The sequence below is a fragment of the Hydra viridissima genome, unplaced genomic scaffold, assembly GCF_058129835.1.
Source record: "Hydra viridissima isolate aposymbiotic clone 2 unplaced genomic scaffold, HvirCarnegie_v1 scaffold_4, whole genome shotgun sequence".
Classification (NCBI taxonomy): domain Eukaryota; kingdom Metazoa; phylum Cnidaria; class Hydrozoa; order Anthoathecata; family Hydridae; genus Hydra; species Hydra viridissima.
Window position 1 is genome coordinate 8498602 of NW_028324303.1, and position 18627 is coordinate 8517228.

General features: G+C 28.4%; 2 protein-coding genes across 13 annotated transcripts in view; both read left to right on the forward strand.

Annotated features, from left to right (window-relative positions):
* Window positions 1-16812, forward strand: part of LOC145183707 (uncharacterized) — a 59468-nt gene extending 42656 nt beyond the window's left edge. Inside the window, exon 12 of the transcript XR_016452096.1 lies at window positions 16015-16812. The gene's annotated coding sequence lies outside the window, so the exon portion shown is untranslated. The remainder of the gene's footprint in view (window positions 1-16014) is intronic.
* Window positions 8-11860, forward strand: LOC145183021 (transmembrane protein 62-like). Of its 12 annotated transcripts, none has more exons than XR_016452116.1 (13): window positions 8-379; window positions 503-618; window positions 4074-4208; window positions 4673-4869; window positions 8798-8916; window positions 9013-9135; window positions 9443-9610; window positions 9853-9983; window positions 10220-10327; window positions 10498-10582; window positions 10754-10858; window positions 10998-11116; window positions 11375-11860. XR_016452116.1 is itself a non-coding variant. In XM_090086153.1 (13 exons), exons 4-13 carry the CDS (start codon window positions 4741-4743, stop codon window positions 11624-11626), a joined length of 1359 nt encoding a protein of 452 aa, XP_089942279.1. In that variant the 5' UTR covers window positions 8-379; window positions 503-618; window positions 4074-4208; window positions 4673-4740; the 3' UTR covers window positions 11627-11860. The 12 variants fall into 12 exon arrangements, 5 of the variants coding, with proteins under 5 accessions (XP_089942279.1, XP_089942277.1, XP_089942275.1 ...); XR_016452115.1 differs by having other exon boundaries at window positions 9853-10012; window positions 10754-10779; window positions 11375-11703; XM_090086153.1 differs by having other exon boundaries at window positions 9853-10012; window positions 10684-10779.
* Window positions 16813-18627: the final 1815 nt, after the last annotated feature.

The window sequence follows — 18627 nt, forward strand, 5'->3', positions numbered from 1 at the left end:
AAAGTTTGCTATTTGTGAATGTAAATTGTGTGGTCTCATATTTGAAGTTATTGTTTCCTTATAAGTTAACTGCATCTTATTTATATACTTATGTTACCTTTTTTCATACTTTTAGTTGAATGTGCAGCAACCACAAAAATTTATAATAAAAGGAGTTACGAAATTTAAAATGAGGAAAGTTTCTTTAAGAAATCTCTTGTGTGCTCTTTTTCCTTTGTTCTCTATTGTATTTGTGTTTTGTGTTTCCTGGGGGCTTGCTACTTTGATGCAAATATACCTAAAAAATTTCGCTATGTCAGTTGATCTTGACATGAAATCAAAAATGATTTCATCATTCCAAATAACAGACAAAAACGCTAATATGTTTTGGTTTGTTCAGGTAATATTATTTTTTAAAAGTTAGATAAGTTGTATTAACTAGCACAATTTAATATTTAAGTGTTATGCTGTTGGTATCTGTAAGTGATTTCTCTTCAGCCTTTAACAAACTATTGTTATTTAGGTAGATTTCTGATATTCACATTAGCAAGTTTCGTTCTTTTAACCAAGTGGAAGATTTAAAAATCTTTTGTCTCAAATATCTTCCTCTTATTCACCCTGATATTGTACTAGTGACAGGTAATTTTTATCTAACATTTTAAGCTAGGATTTATTAGATTTCATCTATTATTGAATGCTGTTCCTCAATCCATTGTTAATCTAAAAAAAAAATATTTTGTTATTTTGGTTGCAAATACTTAAAAAAAAAAAAAAAGAATTTTAATTAGACTTTGTATTTTTTCATGCATGTAAAAATAACTCAATAATTTTCATTTTTTAATTAGCATTATTGTAGCATTGGTGAGATTTTTAAGAAATCAGTTAATTACCTTAATAAGTTAGCCAAATCCTATTAGGGTGATTGTCTAAATTCCTAAAAATCTCACCACCATGATACAAATATATATATATATATATATATATATATATATATATATATATATATATATATATATATATATATATATATATATATATATATATATATATATATATATATATAAACACAGTGCATTTATTAAGTAATGTAAAAAATCACGGAACTATATTTTTGACCAATGGAATTTTGACACATTTTTTAAAAGATAAATATATAGTGCATATATAGAGGTTTATTTATTTTTTAGAAAAACATTTTTTGTCTCACAACGCACATTGAAATAATACAATTGTTTTATGAAAATAAAAAATGTGCAAATGCAGCTCTCAGGCAATTTAAAACAAAGCATGGATTAAATAAGAATCCATTCTCAGTATCTCTAGATGGATTAAATAAGAATCCATTCTAAGTAATCACTAGATTAGTTGACAAGTTTTCAACAACTGGGTCTGTTAATGATGCTCCGAAATCAGGATGTCCATCTCTAAAAGATGAACAAAGTAGCAGTGTGTTCAATGCTCTGAAAGAACTTTAATGCAATTATCCTTGTGGTGTTGCAACAACATCTGATATTTCAAGAGTAACTAGAATATGCAAATCAAGCGTTTACACTTTGCTGTGACATCATTTGCATCAATATCCTTACAAATTGCGTTCAACACAGGCCATAACAGCAGCTGACAAGATTGCACATTTCTAAAAAAAATATTGAAAATCAGCATCTCTTACTGAACATTTTTTGGATTGATGAGGCATATTTTTACATGGACGGTCATGTTCACAGACATAATTGTGTCATTTGGGGTGATGAAAAACCTTCTAAAACATTACCAAACATACTCCATGCAGAAAAAATTTGTTTTTGAATGGGTTTTACAGCCTCATTTTCTTTGCAACCATTTTTCTTTGAGAATATTGTAACAGGAGAGAATTATACAGACATGCTATTGACTCACGTTCTGCCATAATTATGTGAAAAATGCAAATTATCCTCAACAGTCATTCAGCATGATGGCGCACCTCCTCATTATTTCTTGTGTGCTAGAGAGGTTCTGAAAGAGCACTTCCATAAACGTCATTGGTCGTGGATTTGATTTTAATTGGCCTGCCACATTACCAGATCTTAATCCCTTAGATTTTCATTTCTGAGGTGTGGTTAAATCAAGAATTTATCAAAGAGGTAGTGTCCAAAACATTAATGAACTTAAGAGAAGAATTTTAGAGGTCATATCTAGAGTATCATAGGATGAATTATTGGCTTCTGTGACCAACATTCTTTATTGATGTGAATTCGTTATGCAAGTTGATGTGGGTATTATTGAACATGTAAAATAAAACCTCCAAGAGTGCTAATAGTTATAAAATTTTGTTGTATATGTTTTAATAAAATGTTTGAGATATTGTCTATTTATTTTTTGTGTTACTTAATAAACACTCTGTGTATACATACATGATAACCATGACTTTATGCAGGCTTTAAATTCAAATATACAGAATTATCAGATACATAACAAGGAACAACTCTTAGAAATAAAAATGTGAGTTCTAACAGTTTGCAAGTTAGCTAACAAGTTTGACTTGGAGCTTTGTGTCACTTTAAGCCATTAAAAGTTCTGAACACTTTCTGAGGTATTCATTGACCAAACCTGGCATGCTTTTTTTACTCTTGTTTTTTCTATTTGCTTCCATTGAAATAATTGAGCTGTGATTAATAATGCTTATGAGGTAGCAGGAACTTCGACTTCAAATTTGTAATCCTAAATCACAATGTTTTTTCAGAATGCTTTAAAATGTTTAATTAGGAGAATCTCAGAGCTGCTGGATGATCCCATAGTTGTGCTGAAAACTTCTTCAAGAATAAGTTCATGGATTTTATGCCTACAGGCAACTTTTTTAGCACTAACAGATTTTCAAATAAAATACATGTTCTATTTTTTTGTCCAGTGTTGGTAGCTGTTGTGTTGAACCTCAATACCTTGATATGGTTCTTGATGCCCCAACTGAGTCATATCTATAACACTTTGAAATCTTGGTCATCAGTGTTGTGATCGGAAGTAGAAGATCATGTAAAAAATTTGAATGTGTTTACTTGTTCTACATTAGCATTCTGAGCATCCTGTTTTTCCTTGAATGACTTCAGAAACTTTGTTTCCTTTGTTATTTGTTTTCCATATTACTTATCCAATCCTACAATAGATCTTTGATGGCCCATCTCTCTAAACCATCAAGAAGGGTTGATCTTCCTGAATTTTATCTAGTAGATAGCAATTATGTGCCAAGCAAAACTTTTAGAGTTAAACTCATCAGATTTGCTACAAGTAGATTTTTCAATTATTCAGACTTTGGTTCTTTAAACTAAAGACAAAGAATGTTAATACATACTAATAACTAAACTAAATGCAAATTGTTATTTTTTTTTAATTTGAACTAGCATGGATTAAATATTGATCCCTATAAAAAGTTTGAATTATGAACCAGAATTAAGTTCCATATCAAAACTAAATGTTGTTGAGGTTACATTTAATATAAATGGAACTTAACCAAGGCTTTTTTCAATTCATTTTGAAATAGGAAGTAGGATATTGGAGGGTAGGAGATACAAAAAGAAATTAAAAAGTACAAAATTGGAAATTTATTTTAAATTAAAAAAATAGTGTAATTTTTGGGTATTACTCACATTCACCTAGTTATCAATATATTTTTTTTGCAAAAAAAATAATTTGTTTCAGAGTTTTTAAAAAACTTATTAGCTATATAAACATTAGTTATGTTCATGAAATAAATATTCATCTGACTAAATGTTTGTTTAGAAAAAGTAGTTATTTAATTCATAGATATGTACTAATTTTTGTGAAAAAAATAAATTCATTTCCTTTATCAGCAGATATTTTGAAAATGCCAAATGAAAATATTTTTGTCATTTTTTTTTAACTTGCTATCTAAAGAAGTAATAATGGTAATAAGGAATATTTCTTGAAATATTTAAAAAAGTTTCAGAACATATTTTTTTTGCTTTATAGTTTCTTTTACTCAGATTTCTTTGATTGGCTAATGCTTAATTATTTTTATATAAGTATTTGAAATTTCTAGTTTTAAAGGATGCTAAAATAATCGTCCTGTAAAATTTATTACAGATTTGATTGTTTCTTACTAGGTGACTTAACTGATGCAAAAGATTTATGGAAATATAGCTCAAAGCAGTATGAGGATGAGTGGAAGACCTACTCATCTATTTTAAATGTATGCCAACAAACAGCTTTAAGATGGTTAGACATACGTGGAAATCATGGTAAATGTCTTACTTATACATAATGATTATTTAGGTCTTATAAATGAATATTTCAATTTCTGAAATATTTCATTACGTGATTTCATTTTAACTGTTGATCATTTTAATAAGTCTAAATTCATTCAATTATGCATCATAAATAAACTGAGTTTTATAGAAGCAAGTTATCATTATGATTTTGTGTTTCATTACAGATTGAAGACCCTTTAAACTTATGTCATTTTATCTTTTTTCAAGCTCAGCATTCTTGTATTTATACACTATGCAAAATTCCTTCATGTGTAAACAACTCAGATCAGCAAAACTAATTTGCACCTGAATATTTCAAAAGATGAAATCCAAGAGGAAATATTTAATGACCAATGATTATAGTTGTTCAATTAAACTTTATAATAAAAAGAATTTCTGCCCATTTTTTTAAATGGTCAAAAGACTGATAATAGCTAAAAATATATATTTTTTAGATGCATTTGATGTTCCATCTCAGCATGATGTTCGTAATTTTTTCAATAAGTATGCTGCAAGCAGGAATATGTACAACCAAAATATCTACCAATACATACACAAAACATCTTATGGAATATATGCATTTAATGGAATTGATATGGCACCTATTCCAGGTCCAGGACGACCTTTCAATTTTTTCGCTGTTCCTAACAAGGTTTCAATTTTTTTGTTTTTATGTTTGGTTTTATGAAAATTAAAAACTTATTAGAGGTTCAATATGAAAAATGCTTTGAGATATTTTATCAATAAAATTTAAAGCCTTAATTTTGATCATTGATTTATTAACTAAAATAATATCAATGCTTTCCAGTTACAAGATATCCTAAAATTAACTTTACTTGTATGAGATACATTACTCTTATAAAGTATCTAAGAATTGTCATTTAATAAAAGTTGTAACAACATCTTTATCTAAATTTAAAACTAAATACCTCAGTATGAAAAAAAAAAAAAAATCAAAGCAGTTTTTTGCATTTCATGCAATAAACATCTATGTAATTTAATTACTTTAAATAATTTAAGTACAATTATCAGCTTTATTGTGAGAGCAAGATTGTATTGCTGGAAGAACTGAAGACCATGTTAAAAATTTCATATGGAGTGTGTTTTGAGGATTGGAAAAAATGATGACAAAAGTACATTATATCTGAGAGAGATTACTTTAAAGGGGACAAATTAGGTATTGATGAATACTTTTTGAGGAAAATAAATTCACCTTTTTTTGATACTTTGTACAAGACATAATTGATGTTTTCTTTTCATCCAAAGCAATATTCACTTTTGTATAGTTTGCAGAAGTTTTATCATATTCTTTAAATATTGCTATCAATTGATGTCTTTATCTTGAATCATATGACCTAACAAATGGTTTGGACATCCTGTGTCATAAATGACTTTCCAAAGGAGTAATTTTTAACAAAACTTTTCTTTTTTTTGCTAAACTAAACATTTTCAGGCATTGATACTTTTCATCTTAATAAAATCTGCAATCACTTGCCTGTTTTGAATTGTCTAAACCAAAATACTCTCATTATTGATTACAACTTAGTCACAGTTCACAAATATAAGTTTTAGGTATAAAATGATGTGACCCCGGAAGTTTCAATGGATTTAGGTTACTAATACCATATGTTTTAAGGATCTAACCTTAAAAAATCTAATGAGTGGCCCTTTTTGAGAAAATTTACTTTTAAAATTTAAAAAAAATTTCATTATACTTTTTAGGATTATTCATGGTTTAACTTCTTAAATTAGTATTTAAATCAAAAGTATGCTTGATAATACAACATTTATTACTATTTTTTGTTAAATATTACAAGACTACAACATTTTAGTCAAAAAATCAATAACAAAAAATTTTTTATTCTGTTTTGAAGTTTTTCCTTCATAAGTTCCACCATGATATCCTTTTCTTATACATCCTAAGCTTGAAACCCACATCTCAAACACGGGGCACAATTTGGTTAGAAATGATGACATATGATTTACAAGGCCCATAAGCATGTGAAGATCTGGCGAAGGTATAACATCTAACACCAACTTGGATTTGTCTTCTTCCTTGATCAAGCATGGCTTCACAACATTCTATGTAAAAATAATATTTATTAAAAACTGTTAAAATGTAGAATTTTTTAAGGCAAAACTTTATAAAGATCTTCAATTATGTTCAATAAAGTCACCTTGAATTCCTGCATTTTTTGTGTGGCAATCCAGCCTCTTAATACAGTGTATACCAATCATCTAAAGATCTCAAAGTTCTGAGATCTCCAGCAGCAATAGTTGATGTACCTTCACACAAGGCACAGGAATATTTTCCTCCGTGACCCTAAAATAATTTATAAAAGGCTCCTGAATTACATTTTATCAAGTAATACATGTGTGTGTTCAAGTAATGTAAAAAGTATAAATTTGGATTATAATATATAATACCGAAATTCCCAACAATATGTTGATGATTTTCATGTCTGATGCAAGATAATATTTGCTTTTATGCAGCTTTAGGCTCTTGACAATCTGCAATAGGTTGTCATGGGTTTCTTGTAAGTTATCTGCATATGCAAGAGTGACAGCCCCATTGATCCCAGAGTATGTTCCTTTGTCCCCCATGTCATCTTCTCTCTCTTGTTTAGGGTCAAATACAGATTATCTATTTAAGGCACATAAGTATATGTGCTGTTACATATTTAAGTTCAGAAAGTGAACATAAGAAGTCAGTACAAACTGGATTTATTCCACTTTGTACTGACTTCTTATTGATAAATAAATGTAAATAATAAAAAAAGCAAACATGTGTGTGTGTGTGTCTATACACACACACACACACACACACACACACACACACACACACACACACACACACACACACACACACACACACACACACACACACACACACACACACACACACACACACACACAACACACACACACAACACACACACACACACACACACACACACACACACACACACACACACATATATATATATATAGGACTAGGTATGCAATAAAGCTACAAATATTGATATAGAATGGGAAGCAGATTGCAATTTTTGTAATCTTGTAATATTTAACAAAAAATAGCAATAAACGTTGTATTATCAAGCATACTTTTGATTTAAATACTAATTTAAGAAATTAAACCATTAAAAATCCTAAAAAATATTATGAAATTTTTTTTTTAATTTTAAAAATAAATTTTCTCAAAAAGGGCCACTCATTAGATTTTAAGGTTAGATCCTTAAAACATATGGTATTAGTAACCTAAATCCATTGAAACTTCCGGGGTCACATCATTTTATACCTAAAACCAATATTTGTGAACTGTGTAGTCCTTAGTGAAATATATCTGGTTAACTAGACTGTGACTTACTTTTATATATACCAGATAACAAATTTTTTTCCCAATTTGGGTTGGCTGGTTTTTTTAAATCGATTTATATGCTTCAGATTGCTATGCAGTGCCCAAGATGAGGGATAGCTTTATAACAACTTTTGGCATTAGTGACTGTTATAGGTTGCACAAATCTATAGCAATAACTAATACTAAGTTAAATTTCTATAACATTATCATATGCCTTTTTTTCATGCTTGTTAACTCTAAAATATAGTCAGATATTTAGACTTAAATGCATAGACATAAAAATGAACAAACAATTGCATAAAACATTTTAAAATTTGAATCCTTTCAGCTTAGAAATCTTTCTCATCAAAACCACTCAATTACTTTGTAGTAAAAGTTGTTGTAATCAAAATTTACTTTAATATTAATTTTTTTATTATTAGTGATGCTTTTGTTTATTTTTATTATTAAAGTTATCAGCATTGCTGGTATTATTGCTGTTGTCATTGGTATTAACAATGTAAAAAGTTAAAATAATTAAAGTGATGATAATAATATAAATAAAAATTAATGTGTACAAACACAAATACATCTCTCAGTTTAAATAAAATTTAAAAAAAGAACAAAATACGAAACCAAAAAAAGTCAATGATGTAAACATTGTGGTCACAATAAAAATAGTTAAATTAAATTAGTTCCCTTTTGCTTGTCCTCTATTCCTGAATTAATTGGTACAATTTTATTGATCTCAGTTTATCAGCAGGTTTAGCTTTTCATTAAAAAAAATGCTGTTTTTAAAAATTACGAAAATTCAATTGAGTCATTTTTCTGTATTTCTGTTGATTTTCTATTCTGTAGCTGAATATTTACTTGTCTTTAAATTTTTTTAAGGCTTAAAAACAGAGCTCAAGTTTTGACTGTGTCTGGTTCATAATAAAGAATGGATTATTAAGAAAAAAGTTCAAAATTTTAGAATTTTGATTTTTTAATTAAAACAATTCAAAGGAAAAATGAAATGTTTTGTATGTTAATAAAGAATAGTTAAAACAAATTTTATTTAGTTAATGGACTTACATATAATTATGAAATGCTTTGTTTTCTATAAAAGATCTCATCTTTGGAAGATATTTTCATTTTGACTTTTGTTTCATCAAAGACACTATTTTTACTCCTTTGTTGTTTTTAGTTTTTATTGTTGTAACTGTAATTATTTTTAGGAATTGTTTTATTTGTTTTCTAGAACCTACTGAAAAGTATTTTTGAATTAAGTAATGTGACTTCTTTTAATGCAACAATATGGTTTGGTCATTATCCTTTATCTATTACTACTGTTCCTCATGAGTTACAGAAGCTGTTATCGTAAGCATCATAGAATGGTTTTTTTTATCAAAGTTAAATCTGAAAATTTTAAGTTAAATCTGAAAATTATTGATGGTAGTTATATGTTTTTCTTAGAACTGGTGTTGCATATTTATGTGGTCATTTGCATACTCTGCTTGGTCTTTTTCCTCAAATGTATGCTATTCATCCTGAAGGTTTCATGGAACTAGAACTTGGTGATTGGAAAGAAAACAGAAGGTTTGTCTTCTCAGATTTTTCAACTATTGATTGGTTTTTTACCATATGCTGAAAAAAAACCCTAGAAAAATGAAAAGATTTATTGTAAGTATAAAAGGCAGCCCTAAAATACGTTACTTTTTTACAAGTACAGCTTGATTTTTTTTATATATATAAATGTTTATTGATTGTTTTACAGAGTAATTATAAAATTTAAACGATGCAAACAAAAATATGTACTGTGTCAGTGGGTCCAATGTGTATTAAAATACTAAAGGACTCATTGAACTCTGAGTTTGAACTTTTGCAACATTGCGTTTACTTTAAGGTTTCGTATCGGTGTTTTTGATCACGATCTTTTTGCATTTAAAGACTTTACATACACTTCTGAAAAGTTAAACGATCCATTAGTAGTGTTTACAAACCCTCTTGATGCCAGATTTATATTAAAAGATAAAATGCCTCTTTACAAAATGCTACAATCGACGCATATTAGGTTTGTATTTTTTATTGTTAATTTTACATGGAGAGATAAAAACCAAAACAGACGGAGGTTTTACATTAATATCTTTTTTTTTTTTCTTTTTTTTTTATATATATATATATATAAGAGTATTAGATCTTTTTTCATTTCTATTGTTTTAGTGAATTTTTTTTCTAAAGTAACTTCTGCATTTTGAGTAGAATTACTAAGAAATAACACATAAAATTGTTAACTATCATAATGATTTACTTTAGACTTTTAGTCTTTCACGAAATTCCGGTTTATCAGATTCAAATTTACATCAACAACGAACTCATTTGCAAAAATGCAAATGCGTCAGGAAATCTTTATACATGTCCGTGGCAGCCACATTTTTATATCCATGGTATTCATAAACTTGTTGCAATAGTTATTGTAAGAACTTCAATAACTCTTTATAAAAAATAATTTTATCAAAGTTCTGCAAAACTATAACTACTTATATTGCAAAGAAGTTTGAAATTATTTTTAGCTGTTTTATCTCCAAAAAGTTTTGCCTAGTCTTCTTTTTGGCAAAGTACAGACGGCCACCAATTTTACCGTTTGTTGTTACTGCAACTTTGTACAAAATTCTTGTTTAAGGATGAATCCGGTTTGAGCTTTCAAAAGAGCATTGACTTTTCTTTTGATGTCCGAGTTCCACTGTCCTTCTCAAACATCATAATGTTGCTTACAGAGTTTCATTACTTGGTAATTAAGCTTCATTTTTTTAAATTTACCTAAACTTATGTCATAGAACGTAGTTATCTTTCTTCCATGAGATATCTTTTAATGTTGTTTGCCATAATGAATTAATATAGTAGTAATTTCGTATTTTCTATATATTTTTTATTTTTATTTAAAATTTGTTGTTAATTTAGCTGCGGATGATTTTTTATGTTACATCTGTTAGCGTTTTGCTGCTTCCAGTTTTACTTAAGTTCAACTCACATTATTACTATTTAAGTGAGTAAATTTATGTGCGACTTTTTTTTTTCTTTCTTTTTTTTTTTTTTTTTAATCATCGATATCAACGAAATATAATCGATTTTATTTCTCAAAACAAGTTCAAACTTTCTGGTTTTTTGGGATGAACATTGGGATGACATTTTATTTGTTTGGTTCTTCAATTTTCAGGATTGCTTTGGAATTTGCTGGGCGAGGTTTGTCCACAGATTACTTACTTTATAAAAAATGACACATTTTGGTTTTTAGCTTTCTACAATTTCTACTTATGCGTAGGTACGATGGTTCTACTCTGTTTCTTTGTTAATAAATTCTTGTTCGTTTTTTTCTGACATTTACAGTTTAACAAATAGCGGCCATCAAGTGAATTTCGTTTGTTAAATCTCAATGATAAAAGTTATTTTTCAATGTGTAGGTCCATTGAGCATCGGATATTTTCTTTCTGATCAGTTGGGTGTGTTATTTTCATTTGGCATTTACACGGGTAGTACGCTGTTAGCTGGTAGCATAACCTATCTCTACGTATCAGTCCAAGTAAGACATTTACTGAAACAAAGTTAAGATTCATAAACTATTCATAGATCGCATAATAGATACATCATTTTCATTTACAATTAAATTTGTTACTAAATTTGTATATATTATCGATTTGAAAAACACAGCAAATCACTTTAACTTCCAGAGAAAATGACTTAAAATCTTTTGGCCGTGGTTTTCAAGTTACACTTGAGTTTTTCCTTTAAATCGGCGATCGCAATCTAACGACGCAATGCTTTTGTCTATTATTTTTAGATGTTAGTGTTTACCTGCGTGTCAATGTTTTGCGTCGGCGATTTTGGTATTCATTGCAAAAATCGAACCAAACAAAGTTTCGCTGTTCGAACAATATTAAGTTTCTTAATCTTATACGAAATAATCGCCTCGTTATCTTTTTTACTATCTTACGGTTGGATGTCTTGCTTGTTTAATGGATTAAACACGTGGTCGGTTATTCTTCTCATTTTTCTTTTATATAAAATAAAAAATATAAACATTTATTCTTAGGCACTGAACTTTTATATTAGTATTCTTCGGCACTGAAAATCTATTTTAGAAGACAGTCTTAAAGAAGCTGCCATAAATGTTTTTTTTTTTTTTTTTTTTTCCCCTTTTAATTATTTATATTTGATATATCTTTACTTAGTGTTTTATTATTAGGATTGATAGGTATCGATCTTCTTGTATATATAATTTCTCCCATGTTTAGTTATGATAAATATTTGGTCATCAATATTTTAACTTGTTTTTGTTGTCTTTCTTTGTTTTGAATGTTTTCCTAAACTCATAACGTTTATTAGCAGGTGTTAAGACAAATTTTCAATTTGCGCAAGTGCAAATTGAAAACAATATGCATGTGCAAATTGGCAGGCAAAATACTATTTAAATCAGCCTTAAAAACTAATGAATTAGTTACTTTAGTAGACAAGTCAAATTTTAAAAATCAAAGAGTGGGTCTTGTAAATATTTACTTTAGCATTACGTGATTGTGCCGAGGGAATTTGGACTAAAATTAAGTTTTTGAGATTTCATATACAGCTATAAGACCCACCAATTTAGCAAGCAAGAATTCTTTTCACTTAAAAGCTTGACTGATCTGGATTCATAAGAACTTACAAGAAAAAAAAAAGAAAGCCGAGCTCTAAAACATGGCTGTGTTGTATCAATTTTATGGTGAACCATCTTTCTGTAAATTAGGGGTACATTTGGTTAATTTTATTTTATCTTTCACTTTCAATATCCCTTATGAAAATTGGGACAACTTTACTTTGAGAGTATTACGTATTGAATCTATCCTTGGTCTACTATAAAGGTCGATCCTTTAAAAACGTTAGCCTCCGCAGAACTAATTAAATTAATGAATATTGTTACTTAGTAAAAACGTTATTGCAAATTATATATTTAATTTATGTAACTGTTGATCACATGCATGATTGCTCATCATATTTAATTTTTACATCACATGTATGGATCACATTTAATTTTTGATAGTGTTGTGACCAAAACTAAAAATTGTAAATTACTCGACTAACGTTTTAGTATAACAAAAGTTAGTCGACTGACATTTTAGCGTAACTAATATTAGTCAACTAACTTTGTGGTCTAACTGAATTTAGTCGACTAACTTATTACTAATATATTTTTAATTTGCGAAAAATATATTGTTACTGTTACCCAAAAAATACTTTTTTAAAATCTTGTTATGCGTTAGTTGTGAAGTGGTTTGAGCGTCACGTTTTTTCAATTACAAATTGCTGTAAGTTACAATTTACATCTACAGGGCAACTGTCTCAAGGTTTGATTTCCAGAGTTCACGGCGATCTTTCGTATATAGATTTTCCTAATATCCGTGGATCTGGAAATTACCAAATAGTGAAACAACTCCATGTAACCTATTTAAAGTGTTATATACAATGCGAATTCACCTTACTTTATAAACATAAACTTGTGCGTTATACAGTCAGAACGTTGTGCTTTTGTTTTCAAAAAAAAAAGTCAGAACGTTGTGCTTTTGTTTTCAAAAAAAAAAAAAAAAGGTTGTTTTGACAAAATCATGCAAATAAAATGCACTTTTAAGATTACTGACGTTCGGGGGCATTTAAAAATACACACTAAGGAACAAAGGAATTTTAATTTTTTTTTGACAACTAGGAAAAATAAGACCTGTTTTATCAAGAAAAGTAAAAAGAGAAAGGTTTGTTATTTTTGTTATGGAGAATTTACTATTTAAAAAATCAGTCTTTTTTTAGAACTTTTAGCAGAATGCGTCGCAAGATTCCAGGTCTGCAAAATTATTTAACTTTAAAGAAATAGTTGCGTGTCTGTATTTTGTTTAAATAAAAAACGAAATAATTTCTTTCTGTATTTTGTTTCGTTTTATAAAACTAGGTGTTTTAACTGTTTCTTTCTTTAATATGAAGTAAATTTTTGATATCGCCAGAAAAATGATCAGACTCAAATCGTAAACGAAATTTACAAAAATGAAATTATTTTCTATAATTTCAAAGTAAGTGAAGATAAAATAAGGTTATAGTTCTTCGAGCTGTAATAGGAATTAATTAACTAATATTAATTAATAGTTCTTCTCGTTTAGATGAAAAAGTTATCATGGGATAGTGTAGTGAATATTGGAGTATCTAGAGTCAGGAAATGGTTAGCCAATGTTTGAATGCCCTTTAAAACATGGTGAAGATAAAATTGGTATGTCTTTGTCTGTGAATCCGAGGATCGCAAGTTACGGATTAAAAAACTTCCAAATGCAAACTTTGTGTTTACAGATTATAAGCGAATTTGTGCTCAGCACTAGCCTAAAGATGCAGAATTAAATAAAGTCAAAGGTGTTAGTTTTGTTCCAGTGCATCCTCCATCAGCCTTTAAAGGTATACCAGTGTCTTGTATTCCAATAGTGTCTAGAAAACGAGACGTCACTGGGTTAATGTGCTATGAAAGAATAGTTTACCTGATGAGTTCAAAAACTTCAAAAAAATGGATGCTATTCAATTTAATTCAATTGTAAAAAATTTGAAGTCAATGATAAATAACTGTGAAGAAAAATTTTATTTTGTTGAAAAAGAAAAAAATATATCTTTAACATCATATGAACATGGTGGACCAGTACCTAAGTTCTCAATATATATAACTTTAGAAGATTCTGGAGATATTTATTTTCTTTTTTAAACAAAGGAATTATTAAATATTATTCTCAACTGGAGAATGCTGTCAGTTATGCTATTAATAATGAAACAGATTCTAAGCGAGCAAGTTATTTTAGTCACCAAAACCAATTAAATGAAAAAAGTTTTTTGTGATGAAACAGTTGCAGCATTATGTGTAAAAATTCCTAAAGCTAAAGATACTGCACTTTTTATTGAAACAGTTGTCAAGTGATGGCTTATTGTCAATAGTAAAGGTATAGATATTAGATTAAATGATATTCAAAGAAAGCCTATTACTTCAGTCAATGGCAAATAGATTTCTTAGAAAACTATATTTCATATTGCAAAAAACTTCTAAAAGATTAGCAAGCTTTGCCAAGTATTTTTTGAATTGCGGTGTATCTTATGTATTGCTAGGACATATGCTATCAGATGCACTAGAAAAACAGTTTAGGAAATATCAGCAAGAGTCAGGTGGCACATCTGATAACTGTGCAAAATGTTATTCAAAAATTTAGAATCGACAAAACTGGAAAGTTGCTAGATGAGCAAGCAGATTTTACAATATTTCCTCCTGCTCACCACCACTGTGATAACTGTGAACTTGATGTGGTGTTTGATATGTCAATATGTGAAAATTGTGAGGTTCAGTTGCCAAATGAATGCAAACAAGGGCTTTTATATATTGCAGGTTTTATTGCTTACAAACTTCCAGAATTACATTCAATTTTAGAAGAAACAGACACCTTTGATATGTTTCAAAAATATGGAACTTTGATTAGTTCTTTAAAAGGGGAAGACTAAGAGAGTCTTCTGACAATTTAGTCTACATTGTTATTTATTGTTTTTTTTATATTTGAAGTGACACTTGTGAATAAAGTTTCACCATTGCTGTGCAAGAGAGGATTAATTGACATTTTTATTAACTGCAATAGTAAAATTCAATTGCTTGTTCAAAGTGTTAAAAAAGTTTGCTGCATTTTGGCAAACATTTTTTAAAACAATTATTGTAAAAAACACTCTGAAGATTTTGGGAAGGAATGTTTAATAAAACAAGCAAAACTTTCAACTTCAAAATAAAATACTTTGAATCAAAAAAGTCAAAATAATTTTAATAAAATAAAGTTAACATATTTGTTTGTTTTTATCAAAAAAAATTATTATTTGCATCACAAGTGTTAAACAGCTAAAATAAACATATAGTTTATGAAAATGAGATTTAGTCATTTTTAGCTAAACTCTTTAAATTTTTATTGTAATTAACTTATTTATAAACTTAAAAAAAATTCCCACAACATTTTCTTCCGAAATTTAATGAAAATTTTTTTTTGTCCTTCTAAAGCTCTTTATTTGATTCTGAAGCTTGTTTACAAAAGCAAGGATAAAAAATAATTTTAACAGTAAAAAAGTCGGGCTTCGCTAATTTTATGGAAAATGAGCTGTCCCGGCCTGTTTATGAAAGCCTTGAAATTACGGAATGAAAAATCTTATAAAAATAAGACCGAATGATAAAACACGGACGATCTGTTAATAAGCGACAGGTTATTGTGCGCAAGCGCAGTTGGTTTATGAAAATTATAGAACTTTCAAAATTCGTTACAGAATGAATTTTTACTTAGCGACCAATTTTTCATTACTTATCGTGTTTTTTAAAATCGTCTACGTTGATAACCAGCTTTTAGGCTGTTAGTAGTGTCTCGGTAACTTAATTTTATTAAGAAGTAAGTAAAATGAAAGGAGAATATTATTTTATGATTGAAGAGGATCTACCTAAAAAAACTTTTTCTTTGATTTTTTTACAAATTTGGAAGTCTTTTTACTTTTTTTTTGAGCGGTAAAACTTAAAAGTTTTTCTACTAATACTTATATCAATCTTTTAACTTTTTATTACTTATAAAAATTCTTAGCACTCAACTTTTTTTTCATGTTCAAAATTTACATCTAGCCATTGTCCTAAATTGATAACATTTTATTTATATCGTTTGTAAAATAAAAATTGTCCTTATGTAAAAAATTTACTAAATGTTTCTAATAATTTTAAATAAAATCTTTAACTTTAAATGCAGTTTTTTATTGATTTATTAGCTTAATTTACTTCATGAATATAAACATTACATAATGCATGTGGTTAAGTTTGATGGCTATTCACAAGAACTATCCAAAAAGTTTTATTATTTTTAGATGAAAATCCATTACAAAAATTTGAATCTTATTTACAGGCTCTGATGAATCTTATTTACAGATTTTGATGAATGCTATTGTTGTCAGCAGGTAGAAAAACTCAGTAAAATTTTAAATGTTGCTAAATCACTAAAACAAAAATAAAAGGCTTATTAGTCGCCCTGGCATTGGTAAAAAAAAGTGTGGTCATCTTCCATGATTGCTACCAATAAAAAAAGCATTGTGACAGCAAATGAATTGGAAATAGATATTGAAGAACTAAAGAAGGAAATCAATCCTCATTTACAGCTTTATTAGTGTAATTTTTGTGGTAAAATATCAAAACAACCAGCAACTCTAAAAAAATGTGAACACTTATTTTGTTTTTTCTGTCTTGTGGAAAATATAAAGGTTAACCAACTCAATGTAACATTATGTCCAAAATAAAAACATCTTATTTTACCTGAAGATTTGATATCCAGTACTAAAACAAATTCTCTTTTAATTATGTTGACTGTTGCATGTATATGTAAAAAAAAGTTTAATTCAATCAAAGAATATGATTTAGATGTTAATCATAAGTGCATCTGCCTTGATAAATCATTAATAATACCACAATCAGCCCCATCGTTATCATCATCATCATCATCATCATCATCATCATCATCATCATCATCATCATCATCATCATCATCATCATCATTTATTTGCAACAACATTTCTAATATTAATCAAGTAATTTGTTTGCTTAAGCAGAGGCTTAAACAAACCAATAGTTGGAAACTTTTTACTCTTTCAGGTTTTTTTGCAATCCGCCCTTCCTTTTGCTTCATATTCATGAACAACTTCTATATATTGATGCAAATTCATCAGCTGTTTGGCAACTTTTCACTGGTCCACTAAATATACATTCTTGTATTTTAAAAAGATAATGAAAGTTCTGGGATCATGTCAAACAATAAAATAAAAAAAAAGGCAAATCACATAATTCAGTGAAAAATGTTGAAAGTGTTAAAGAAAAAACTAACCACTCTGTTTAGAGCAATTTTTAATCTAATATGACCAAAATTTTAACTCAAGGAAACTTCAAGCTAGTTTTAAAAAATTAAATCTTTAAAGTTGATCAGTACAAAGTTGCCAAACAGCTGAAAACATTGCATCAATATATGTCCTTGATCCTAAAATAGCACAAATCTTTATTGTTATAGCAAACAATAAAGAGACCAAATATGAATACAAAGCAAAAGTAAATAAACTTGTAAGAGTAAGGAGTGAGAAGAGAAGTAATTAAACTTAAAAAAAAAACACCTGAAAAACTAAACAATTCTTGCTATTGGTTTACCTAAGCAAACGAATAGCAATCAAACCCAATTCAGAAGGTAAAAAATATCAAAATGTAAAAGAAAAAATATATGTATGTATGTATGTATGTATGTATGTATGTATGTATGTATGTATGTGTAGTGTAATTAATTCAATAGTCTATTAATAATTCTAAGCCAACATAGAGGGCTTTATTCTTCATATAATAATATATAACTATAATATACAAACAGGTTAGTTTTAGTATACACATAATTAAACTCAACAAGAATAATAATAATAATAATAAGAAGAAGAATCAGAATCAGCACATTCTACTGTACTAAGTAAACAAAATAAGTAAATAAGTTCAAATAGTTCAAATATAGTCATTTAAATATATAGGAGGATTCCGGGATCTTCCTGAACAACGAGGGATTGATTCTTCAATAGAAATTCCTTTAGGATTTGTTGGGGAGGAAGTAGAAAAGTTCTGAGATCTTTTCGGATGGAGAGGCTCAGATGAAGGGATTGTATCATTCATTGGAGTTATCTTTGTAGTTTTGAGTTCTTTTGGAATGGAGAGGCTTAAGTGAAGGGATTGTATCAGATTCATTGGAGTTATCTTTGTAGTTATTATTTCCATCATTATCACTGATTTCCTCAGCCATTGGTGCGAGATGTCTTGTAGCAACAGTGGTCTCACGTCCATCAGGCATTCTTACATGAGAATATTTACTATTAGCCTCTAAAAGCTTAATCTTTTTAACAAGAGGTTCATATTTACAGTGTCGAGCATTCCTTTTAAGCAATACAGGACACAAGTTAGTTAACCATGTGGGAACAGAGTGCCCATTAGAAGAACGTTGACTGAATCCGAATAATCGTTCG

What these genes read in the sequence shown, in the direction of transcription:
- LOC145183021 (XM_090086150.1), top strand. Translation starts at nt 170, where the DNA reads ATGAGGAAAGTTTCTTTAAGAAATCTCTTGTGTGCTCTTTTTCCTTTG. An exon ending in GAGTTACAGAAGCTGTTATC is followed by an intron (nt 8,917 to 9,012) that starts GTAAGCATCATA and finishes TGTTTTTCTTAG; the next exon opens with AACTGGTGTTGCATATTTAT. An exon ending in CAATTTCTACTTATGCGTAG is followed by an intron (nt 10,859 to 10,997) that starts GTACGATGGTTC and finishes TTCAATGTGTAG; the next exon opens with GTCCATTGAGCATCGGATAT.